At 43.2% G+C, this 12,239-nt stretch overlaps 1 protein-coding gene across 1 annotated transcript in view; it reads left to right on the top strand.

The window, feature by feature from the left end:
* The window catches only part of EEF2K (eukaryotic elongation factor 2 kinase), a 41,104-nt gene that overhangs the window by 18,134 nt on the left and 10,731 nt on the right, over positions 1–12,239 (top strand). The window contains exons 3-11 of the mRNA XM_065411928.1: positions 271–371; positions 2,208–2,268; positions 3,252–3,289; positions 6,294–6,465; positions 7,647–7,796; positions 9,915–10,047; positions 10,837–10,964; positions 11,487–11,682; positions 12,000–12,067. Coding sequence (XP_065268000.1) covers positions 271–371; positions 2,208–2,268; positions 3,252–3,289; positions 6,294–6,465; positions 7,647–7,796; positions 9,915–10,047; positions 10,837–10,964; positions 11,487–11,682; positions 12,000–12,067 — 1,047 coding nt within the window. The remainder of the gene's footprint in view (positions 1–270; positions 372–2,207; positions 2,269–3,251; positions 3,290–6,293; positions 6,466–7,646; positions 7,797–9,914; positions 10,048–10,836; positions 10,965–11,486; positions 11,683–11,999; positions 12,068–12,239) is intronic.

Raw genomic sequence — 12,239 nt, 5'->3', positions numbered from 1 at the left:
AGTTTGGGGACCACTGAATTAGAGAAAGGGGAGGGGAATGAAATTAGAAAATATGGCTCTCATCCTTTAAAGCAATATATGCAAGCTGGTCCGTGCACCCCCCCCCCCCCCCCCCCAGCTCATTGACTCTACATGAGCACAGGAGTCTGCCTGCGTATTTTTCTTTACAACACTGAGGTCCAAAGGTACAGTAGATAATGTGATTATAAAGCTTGTAATCATTGGGTTGTTGTTCGATATAAATAACCTGCTAGTTTTTAACTTCTGTAGGAAGCCTGGAAACATGCCATTGAGAAAGCTAAACACATGCCTGATCCCTGGGCAGAATTTCATCTTGAGGACATTGAAACAGAATATGCCACACGTTATAGGTCTGTAGATGTTTCTACTTCTAATAGTGATGTTAAGCAGATTCCATTGGGTTACATGTGTATATTTCAAAGGATTATGTTCATTTTTTTTATACAGTCTGTGTAATTATCTAGGTAAATAAGTCCATGGCAAGAATATGTCTAAAATGAAACTAACTAGCATTTATAAAGACTGTACTCGCTCAAAAAATAGTGTAACATTTTAGAATCTCTCCCACTTTAGCCATGTCTAAATCCCAGCATTGCAAGAAGCAGACTGGAAGTAAATGAGAAGGGTGTTGCTGATTGATTTATAAATATTCCTTAGAATTAATCCAATAAGGAAAGAAACAAAATCATTATGGCATTTGAAGCTATAAACAGTTCTGCCTGTTTGTAACACTTTGTGCCTTTCCTGAAATAGCAGTTTCTTTGGCCTGGTCTACACTAACCCCCCAATTCGGACTAAGGTACGCAACTTCAGCTACGTGAATAATGTAGCTGAAGTCGATGTACCTTAGTTCGAACTTACCGCAGTCCAGACGCGGCAGGCAGGCTCCCCCGTCGACTCCGCGTACTGCTCTCGCCGAGCAGGATTAACGGAGTCGACGGCGAGCACTTCTGGGTTCGATTTATCTCGTCCAGACAAGACGCGATAAATCGAACCCGGACGTTCGATTGCCAGCCGCCGAACTACCGCGTAAGTGTAGCCAAGCCCTTTATGTGGACGTGCAGCAGTGCTCCATGAGGCTGGAACATAAACCCTTAAAAGGAACAGAATAGCACAGCATAGTGTATGTGCTGAAACCAGTCCTGGTCCCTGACCTGCGTATGGTACTTTGGGCACATGCTTTGCCAAAGCATTTACACTGCACAGCCATGAAGCGTTTTGTATGTTTTGAAATTTGAGGCACTGACATTTATTTACTTCTTGTGCATTTTTAATAATGAAAGTGCTGAAATAGCCCAATAAAAAGAGCAGGGTCTGGTTTTGCTTCCCCTGAAAGCTGTGCTGTATAGGCTATCAAGGGAAGTAACTTGTAGATAGAATGGCTGGGCTGGCATGGTTTTTGAGGGTGGAGGAGGGAATCTATCCAGGCTGGTCAGGAAAGGCAAGCTAGAAACAATCATGTGTTGCGGATACAACGGTCTTGATTCTTAGTTAGTCCGTTCCTGTGCTTGGGAGAGGAGGGGCAAAGCCAGCTTTGTGCTCCCTATATTTTAGGGTTGCGCAGAGGCATGCCCAGCTCCTGGTGTAAGATTTAGTAACCTAAGGGCTACTCTAATTTATGCTTTGCTTCTCACAGTCCCCTGTGGACCTTGGGAGGCAGAGAATAGCCATAATCCAGTGCACTCAGGTCATACCCCTGTTGTGCCACCAATCCACCCCTATGCCAGGGCCGGTGTAGAGATCTTAGGCCAGCTCTGCACCAGCCAGGGAGGCCCCCTGTGAAGCAGATATTCTCGGAGGACCATTTCCACCCTCTATACCCTGCAAGAGCAGCCTGGAGGAGCTTTAACATAACAGCAGATCAGGCCCATTTTGTAGTGTGGACAGGGTCTTAGTTTCTGCTGCAGAGTTTACATGGGCTCTGGAGTAGAGGGCTTTTTGTTGGCCGAGCCACAGGGTGGCCTCAGTGTGGCCCTCTGAGGAGGCCATTTGCTAGTGTTCTTTCCTAAGTCGTATATTGGCAACCACATAGATTTGGGGAGTGGAGAGGCTCAGAGTTCTTCTCTCTGCTCTATCTTACAGAACTTTACATCAACTCCCCAGTCAGCTAGGATCAGCTGTGACACGGGGGAAAGTCTTTGGTTCCTTGTGCATTTTACTAAGAGGTGTGAATTCTAATTGTGCAGGTACAACGCAGTTACTGGGGAGTGGGTCGAAGATGAAGTTCTCATCAAAATGGCTTCACAAGTAAGAGCACATTTGTCTCTGTCTTTTCTATTAATAGTAGTAGTAGTGGGGGTATTTATTAGTTCCTTCTTAATATAGACTAAGCTAGGGGAAGGTGCCTAACAGAGGTTTTTTAACAGGGGCTTCCAAGCCTCAGGATCATTCTCTTCATTTTATTCCTCTGCTTTTCCTTTAAGGGTCTGTGCACAGTACTCTTCCCTTCACTGGAGTAGAGCAGCATGTAGGGGCAGCTCTTCCCCAGCCCAGCAGCAGCCATGCAATTGCCAACCAAAGACAAGTGACGTGAGGCATACACTCCCATCCAGGAGTTCAGCATGCTGCCTCCTCAGCACTCCCCACTCCTGCTGGCGTGGGTGTTTTGGGCAGAGCCCAGGACTCTAACCCATAGCCCACTGCCTGGCAGTCTGGCCAGCTTTGTCTTTTTGAGGCTTCCAAATAATTTCTGTTCTTAGGGAAAAAACTGCCTGGGTTTTCTGCTGATGAGGGCAGGACCACCATCACCTACTGCTTAAAACAAGGAGTCACTTGTTTTGGGAGCTGCTTGGTCCATGTTACTGCAGAATGTATTTAGAGTGGTGTCAGTCTGCAGGTCACATTGGACACCCAGGGCTAAATTTGGGAATTTTGAAGTCAGCTGTTTTGGGCAGTCACAAAAAAGCTAACTCAAGCCTGGACGGATATTTTGAATCAGACCTTAAAGAGCAAAAACCTGTCTGTCCTGCAGAGATATTAAAGATCCATGGCACTTTTCCTTAGAAGAGGGAGATTTGCCCCAGGTGCCTTTCCCCAAATTCCCCTTCCCCTCTACTTTGGGCCAATTGGTTACCACCTTCCATTTCAGAGAAGGATACATTTCAAGCTGTGTTGTATGTGGGTAATTTGTGAGGTGCTTGGGTATCTTGCAGGAGGAAAGGGGCTGTGGAAATATCAAATACTGTTAAAGATTAACTTTATGGTAGTGACTGTCTTTGGATTTTTTTCAGCCCTTTGGCCGTGGAGCAATGCGGGAGTGCTTCAGAACGTAAGCGTCCACTGGCTTTTTCTTTTTGGCCTCCTTGTAGCATTTCCTGTAGTTGTGAGTGCAGCAGTTTTAATGTAATTGTTCTCTCTGACATGGGGGAAGGAATGCTGGGTGAGAGCATGGCTGGGTGGAGAACCAGGTTACAGTCCCAGTGGGAGGGCCAAATTGTGCCTGGCCTTTGCATGGGTGTGCAAGGAAAGGAGGACAAGGAGCCTCCTAGCTATGCTCTCTGACAGAGGCCAGGCACAATTGCAGTTGTTTCCTTCTCCCTGTATCCTGCCGGGGTACTAGACACAGCATAGAGAACACCACAGAAGGGACAGCGTGCTGCATTCTCCTAAGGGATAGTAGAGTGAGTGTGCTCGGGGGATGCAGTGAGCATGCTTGGTGAATGCTGGGAGATGAGGCATGATCTCTCCTGGAGCACTCTTGGAACAGTAGCTTTGAATAGTCCCAAACAGACATAATTAGTTGCTTAATTCTTAGATCCATAAAAGTTAGGGCTGGAACTTGCCTCTTCCACCATCTGCTGTAGCTTAGCCGCTCACACAGATGTTCCTAGAACAGTGGGTTACCAGTTTGCTGGAACGGTCCTGAATGGGATGGGACTGCAGGGGTCTGCAACTCTTGGAGGGCAAATGCAGGCCCATGGTTATGCAGATATAAGGGGGAGGAATAGCTGGAATCAGGGGAAAGAGATACCAGAAATTCCCAGTTCTAACCAGAAGCCTATCGTGCTGAGAGTTAAACGTGAATCAGATGCTATAGAATAATCACCATGACTGTGTTCTAAGCAAGGTGGAACTGGAAGAAGAAGAAGAATCATTCTTCCCAATAAGTGAAATTGCTGGATGGGGAGGGTTTCTCTTTGCTCAGAGAATGTTTGAGGATACAGCTATATGTACCAGCACCTTGCAGTAGATTTGTTTGCACTAGAAAAGAATCCCCTCCCTTTCCAGTCTCCGGATGCTAATGTCTCCTAGAAAGTACACATGTGCATGCTTCAAGCAGCTCCCCCTTCTCTCTGACTGCTGGATCCAGATGATTGGGATTTAACATCTGGTTTCATTTACGGGGAGAGAGAGAGAGAGAAGCTTCCAAGTGGTAGCAGCTCAATGTACTGAATATCCAGGTAAACAGGACAAAGTAACCGTTAAACCCGCTACTTGGGCCTGAGTGGATTTAGAAGCAATGCGAACAGTTTCTGTTCATGCAAAACCAGATGCAGTGGAAGCTTTGGAAGCAACAAGTCTTAGTTTGTCCTGTTTGCTTTCAGCTCTTGTTTGTAAATGACCAAATTCCTCTTTGTGTCCCTGGCCTAAGATACTGTCAATGTAAATTGCATCTCACCATTATGTCACTACCTCAAACTTTTGTTCTCCAACAAGTTTCACATGTGTGTTTCTTTAGCTTCCTTTCTCCTGGATTTTACAGAGTTCATTTACAGTTGTTCGTTGATATTTCTCATCCATGAGCCTCTTCTTTTATGTCCTTATGACTCAGGGGGCTCTATTCTGATTGCTGTGGACTTGCATGGAGATCTCTTTCCCCCACACTCAGTAGAATGGCAGCAAGGTGCTTAGCAAACAGTGGAGAATGCTGGCTGCAGGAGAGCATGTGAGCTGGCTTCTCTTTGGAGGAAGAGATTGATTCCCTGGAGAGCCAAGCTGCTCTGAAACCCTTGTTCGAACTCTTAGAATCTTTCATTTTTGCCTGTTTACCCCTTCCTTTGAGGGCCTGTGTCACAGCCACTGTCTGTCTGCCCCAGCAGGTGTGTGGTGGGCTCCCTTCCTGGGCAGCAGTAGCTCTCCAATATTTTCGCTCTGCACTACTTGCCAAGTAGTGCAATTTTCTCATGGGCTCCCCTCCACTCCCAACGTGTTGGGAAGGAGAGGAGTTTAACTGGCACTGCTTGGCTCTCAAAAGTGTCATTCTGCAGATCACCAAAAAGGTTCTGTGTACCATCGCTGACCACTGGTCATAGTTTGAGAACCACCAGGAGCTAGCTGGACATGACTTCAGACACTACTTTACCTTCCCTACCTCATCCTCCAGACTGCTGCTGCTCACCCCCAATTTTGCCAGGAGCTTCTGCTTCTGGGCTGTCTTCAGATCTTTTATCATCACCTCTGTTAAATTAAATCACCCAGCAGAAAGACCATGTGCACCTTCTTTCTTTCTCCCTAAGCCCCATATGAATAGGCATAACACACCCTACTATTGGCCTGCTGGGGAAAGGAGCGAGTGAGTGGAATAGAGGTCCCCAAACTCAAAAGTATTGCCTGTGAGGTCTAGAAACCTATTGTTTTCTAGTTGACCTGTATTTTGGCATCCCCTGCAGCCTCCCATGCACTTGCATTAGTTGGCATCCAGCAATCCCTCTGCAGTCAGTCTTTCTTTCTTCACTCTTAAGTGTTTACATCTTAAGGACTCATATGTTGACAGAGCTTTAGAGGTGCAGCAAAAGGATTCCAATCTGCAACACCTGTTGCTCGCCATAAGGTGACTGAGTAGCTATTCTTGTGTTATATAAGCAGAAGTCTGCCCTTATCAGAGGAGAAAAGGGCTGTTTCCTCTCTGTTAAAGTTTTAAAATCACCTTTAATTTTCTGCAAGACAAAGTGATTGGCTTAGAACAAGTGCTTGAGACAAACACCATTGACTCATGCATTGGTTTGAGATCAGAAGGGAAGTGAGAGGGTAGGGAGCAGTACTACATAACAGCAGCCGAGCCATGTGTTTGTTCTGCTGTGTGCAGGCTGTCTTTTAGCATGTTGCAAAGCGTTCATGCAAGATGCTGCTTTCTCCCTCCTCCTTGATATGTGCTCAAATGTCTTTTTCAGCTCGAATATCTGTTCAAACTCATCAGTCAGATCCCGATGTAGGTTGCTGTTGAGGGAAGAATTTGGCACATTGAATTTTGGTGTTTTGGGAGGCGAGGGAATGGGAAATATTGAATCAAAGTTCTCAGTTCCCCTTTTATCTGCAATTGGTTTGCCTTGCAGGAAAAAGCTGTCCAATTTTTTACACACTCAGAACTGGAAAGGTGCATTTAACTATGTTGCCAAGCGATACATCGAGACTGTAGACAGGGATGTATACTTTGAGGATGTCCGACTTCAAATGGAAGCAAAACTTTGGGGAGAGGAGTATAACCGGCACAAGCCACCAAAACAGGTACCACAAAGCACCAAGCGAACCAATGAGCAAGAAATTCAGTTTTTCTGTTTTAAGGGGTGAGTTTTCAAACCAGTTCATAGGGATTTATCTGTGCAAATCCCATTAAGGTTAATGCCAATTAATTGCTCAGATAAAGCCGTATGGCCCACGCTGAACATTTTTCATTAATTATTTTTATGGTAGTTGAATTTTAACAAAGAAAAAGTGCAGAAAGCGTTCATGCTTTCTAAGGGCATTGTATGCAAATACTTAACCTACCAACAGAGGACAGCCAAAAGCAAAGTTAAGGCATTATAGTCAAGATTTCTAGACACCTGCTCCAGGGATATCCCTGCTGTAGCGAGAACCAGGAATGCTACAAAATGTACTTCTAGCTGCAATACATTTGTGTTTGCCTAGCAAATACTTAATAGATGGTATTTCAGAGGAGGCAAGAACTTCCCAAACATAGATGTCTGAGGAATGGAAAAAGGATCTACCAGCAATGAAAATTAAGAGTCATATTCTGGCTTTGGAATCACATGTATGGCTCTGAATTTACTTTTTGAGGAGCAGACCATGCATATTTGAGGGTGCAATAGCCCTTTATTGCTAAAGAGATCTTTCCCCCATACTTCCAAGTGATCTTCATTTTGAGCGGCAAATGTACTGGCCATCAGGAGGTTCTTCTGCAAATTAATCAGCTAGATCCAATCACTTAAAGAGACCTGTAATGGTTTCTCCTTTGGAGGTAGGGGTTTCTAAAATCACCCTGAATTTGTGAATGGTAAAAGACAAAGGGCAGGTCTTCACTCCATTGCTGTAGTGCATGCACTAGTTACTGCAAATTGTATGACACGTCCATCTGTGTGTGAGTGCGGGTATACAGATTGTTCATAAGACACTTCAGAAGTCCCCAGTAAAAATCAAAAATCAATGTCTGCTAAAAGCTTTTCCGAAGGATTTGTCTTTTGTTCTTTCAAGCAAAAATAGAAGTGAGTTGTTTTTCAGGGACTGCTGCTGCTTTATGTAATTCTGCCAGCAACCCCAAAAGCACATGACTCTTCACTCTCATTGTTAAATAAACAAGTCTTTGCAACTGTTCATTGCCAAAGTTTGCTTAGCTGCACAATTCACATGCTTTCTTCTTGATTTGAACGGAGTGCTCCTTTGTCAAAATTTCCTGCTTCCTTTCCCAGGTTGACATAGTGCAGACCAGCATTATTGAAATGAAAAACAGACCTGGAAAGCCCCTCTTTCATTTGGAACATTACATAGAGGGCAAATACATCAAATACAACTCAAACTCTGGATTCGTACGAGATGACAACATTCGCCTTACCCCACAAGTGAGACCTTAGCGCTGCTCGGAGTGCTCGCTGCTTGCTGCAGGGATTTGCTTGGCTTTACTGAGAAATCCACTTGTTTTTGCCAAGAAAAGACATTGCAGATTTTCAAGGGTGGTGCAGAATTAATGTATCCAGTTACAGTACAGGCTTTGTCATTTAGGGCCTGATCCTGCAAGATTCTGAGTGCTTCCTGAGGATTGCCTAGAATACTCAGGTTACACAGGCTTCAGTGGGAGTTGAGGGTGCTCAGCACCTCGGTGAAAGCATTCAGCACCTGGTAATATTGAGCCTTATTTTAGTTAATATCCAACCTTAGCAGGGGCAGATTTTGCAAACTCAGATTTTAAAAGAAATAAAGGGTTCAAGCTTTAGATTCTGAATGGTATTCTACTAAATCAGTATAATAGATAAGAACAAGGGGGCAGATACTTGGCTGGTGTAAATCAGCATAGCTCGGTTGTCTTTGGCCAATTTACACCTGCTGAGGATCTGGCCCATTAATTCCAGCCTCTGAATAAGTGAACCAGGAGTTGTGTTTCTGTAGCAATAAAGCAGCTTACTCAAATAAACAAACAACCCATGTGAGCCATGTAAATCTCATGGTTCTAATAAAAGGATTAAAACAAATGGTAGAAAGCGCCACACAAGCAACATTTTAAAGGTTTCTAATATTCACCTCGTTGCTTAAATGTGGATGGAGGGTTTTATGTCCTCCATTGGCTTTTTGTACCTTGTGGAATCAGCACTATTCTTTCAGAGGTTGGGAACAAAATGTTTCATAAGATTTCCTGCACTAAAAATGTTTATCTAAACAAAGTGCATTATCCTCAATGAAAAATATTAACTAAAAACAATGGTGTAAGCCTAAAATTAAATACAGAGTCCTTCTGGAGGCCTTCCCAGGAAGTGCCAAATGTCCCAGCTGTATGCAAAAGAGCAGGATTATTTTTGTGCTTGGAACATTTAAAATGCAAAATTTAAAGAGCCCAGTCATACATTTTGCAGTCTTAATTATGTTCCTAGAGCCAGATCACCGCACCTTATAGGACAGCTCACACAAGGGGGCCCTAGAGAAAGGAAAGCTCTGTGAACATGCTTACATTTCCCTTTGGCACTTGGGGAATGGGGTCTGCCTACCCACAGAAGACACAGGGGTCTGCCCCCAAAACTCCATACCCCTGAGATCCAGAGGTGGAGGGCTGTTTGTGTTGAGCCTCTGTGACTCCACATCCTGCTGCTGCTCTCCTTAGTTCTGTCCTTCGCAACACCTGTCTCTGAATTCCACTTTTAAAGGAGTAGGGCTCCATCGGAAAATAGAATTCCCAGTATGGGAGGAGGGAACGATGCTTATCCCCTTCAGTTCGCCCACTTGGCCTTCCCATTCTTGCCTCACAGCCCATCCACTCTCCACTATGTGGGGTCCAGGCTGGAGACATGCCCCCCTTTCCATGTTAGAGATGGGCTTACAAAGGGTCCCCTCCCCACGTTGGTCCTGGGGAACAACCCTCCCTTCCCCAAGTATTTAATTTTAGGCTTACACCATTGTTTTTAGTTAATATTTTTCATTGGGGATAATGCAGCTTCACATACAATCTGCAGAATAATGTTCAGCCAGTTAGTTTGCCAACAATAGACTGTGCTTCTTTCCTGCCTTTGAGTTAAAATTAAAGGCCACATGCCAAATCCTTCTGGCTTTCCTACACAAGCTGTCCTGTTGACTTCCTATGAGTAAGGCAACGAGGATTTGCCACCAAGTGTGGTCTTGGATTGATTCCCTCTCAGAGGGCTGTACCCTACATTTGCAAGGGATGGACTCTCTTGTAATAGGACTTTTCCATCTCTAGCTATTATCCTTATATTTACACTGGGCCTAATTCACCAGTGGCTCACTCCAACTTTACACTGGTTTATCTGGTTTATCAGTGGTGAATCAGGCCCAGGATGTCATAATGAATTGTCTTTAAGGTGTCAATGAAAAAAATTAAAATAGAAAAATAAAGTCAGGTATCTTGTTCTCAATAAAATGAGGATTAAGTTTCCTCGTTCACATCCTGTTCGCCCATTTATATTGTCTTGATTTCCTTCTCCATCACTTAATTATTTTACAATTCCCTACAGGCCTTTAGCCACTTCACATTTGAGCGTTCAGGACACCAGCTCATTATTGTTGATATCCAGGGAGTTGGCGATCTTTATACAGACCCTCAGATCCACACAGAGAGTGGCACAGACTTTGGAGATGGCAACCTAGGTAAAATCAACAGTGCGAGATAATATTTTTATGAATGCTTTTTCTCCTTCTGAGCAGTCTGCTGAGCAGCACTAACATGGGTATGAGGAGTGCAGGCAAACTTCTGATGATCAGAATACGAACAACTGGGAAATTTCCACCTCCAGTGCCTGCTAATTTGTGTCATTGTGTATCGGAAGGTACCCCAACAACCATATGTGAAGCTCTGCAAAATGGTGGATTTAGTTGACTCAGGGTGGCTGTTTTAAAAAGAAAAACATTTTCCGCATCCTGCCAGCTCCAGTCTTAAGCCAGCAAAGTTATGTAATTAACAAGTTTCCTGCAGTTGAGAGCAGTAAATTCCCCGCCAAATCACTAGAATGCATCCAGCAGAGTGGATGGAGGAATAACCTTGTTTACAATTTAAGCTCCAGTTGCTCTCACATTCATATCTGCCTAGAGTTTGTGTGAGTCTTTTGTATGGGATTGAATTTTGCCCTGTTTTTTTAATTGTTTATTGCAATATATCTTACATTCATTAGAGCCAGAGCTTCTAAGATTTTAACATTTTTGCACACATTGATTTAAAGGGATGATAGAGAAAAGCTATCCGAGATTTTAAAATAGAAAGGGTGTGTGTTTGTTTTGGAGCAGTTCTATTTTAGGCCTGTAGTATTTTAAAATTGAAAGGTGATCGAGAATATTGTGGCATAGTTGCATGAATAATTTGAAGGAAGGCATTTAGGGCTTCTAAAATCTAATCTCTTGTTGATAAAATATTTCTTCACTAAATTCTTTTATTATCCCCAGGTGTACGGGGTATGGCTTTGTTCTTTCATTCTCATGCCTGTAACAAGATTTGCAAAAGTATGGGACTTACACCTTTTGATCTTTCACCTAAAGAGAAGCATGTCTTGGATCATAGTAACAAACTGCTTGTAAGTTTCTTTGTGCTAAGTGTAAAATATAGTAGTCTGATGCTGAGTTATCCACTATTGGTTCCTAAATTGACGCTGTAGATATGAGCATGAAACCCTATATCATGTTCATAAAATAGATCTTAAAGCACCCAAACCATTAATGGTTTCTGAAGATCATGGTGACAACAGATAATTATGGGAACAAAGACTCAAATTGCTCATTCTTTAATTGAACAAAACTCCAATTGTTTTCTACAGGAATTTTACTTGATTAAGGAATGCAGAATCTGGACTATAGTTTTGGGGTGAAATTCTGGCCCCACTGAAATCAATAGCAGAACTCCCATTGACTTCAGTGGGGCTAGTATTTCATCTGTTGTGTGTTTTTCATTAATACATACATATATACATGCACATATATACATATATCTATATGTATGAGCCCATTATTAAATATTTGTGTGTGTTCATATACACACCGTATTCAGAATATAGTGAAGGAAAGCATGAGTGATAGGATTTTCATGTTCCTTTACCAAGGAATCTGCTCAGACAATTGTACGTGGCACAGAGGAAAAATGTGGCAGTAGCCGGGTGAGAACGATCTCCGGTAGTCGGCCTCCTCTGCTTTTCCGCCTGTCTGAAAATTCTGGAGATGAGAGCATGAGTGATGTGGCATTTGACTCCTTACCCTCTTCTCCCTCCTCAGCAACACCACATAAAATGGACATGCTTCGTGAGTGAGCCATCTGCCTTCTCTGTATACAACTTTGTGAAAGTTAGTTTTGGGCTCCTGGGTGTTTCAACAAAAACTGATTTTAATTTTATTGAGTGTCAAGTTTTATTTATTCCAAAAGCTCCTCTTCCATCATTGCCATGTCTAAACACATTTCTGCTAAGTAATAATAGAACCAAAAATATGTCTGTATTTCAACTTAATGAGGTGTTTTCATGAAAACCCTTTAATAGAAGTAAGATTATGTTACCCACAGCTCCTTCCTGACATGTCATCATCTATTTCCAGAATAACAAACAAAAATTTATTCTTCTTAGACTGGCCTGTGTTCAGTGAAGTGGATAACTTGGTTCACAAAGACCACGATCATCTTGATAACCAAAGGGTAAGTGGTTTTCTGAAAAAGGATGAGTTTGCAGTTGCTTCAGTAAATGATTCTTTAAAGGACTGCCTGTGGGCATCATTCAGTAAAAACAATAAAAACTGTGTGCCTGTCCTCAGTGCTGTAGAAAGCCACATAAGCTGTATGCACCAGCTGTCCCTAATAAAGGGAGAAC

The sequence above is a fragment of the Emys orbicularis genome, chromosome 10 (genome assembly GCF_028017835.1).
Source record: "Emys orbicularis isolate rEmyOrb1 chromosome 10, rEmyOrb1.hap1, whole genome shotgun sequence".
NCBI lineage: Eukaryota > Metazoa > Chordata > Testudines > Emydidae > Emys > Emys orbicularis.
The sequence above is the reverse complement of the archived record's forward strand: the minus strand, read 5'-3'. Positions and strand labels throughout refer to the sequence as shown.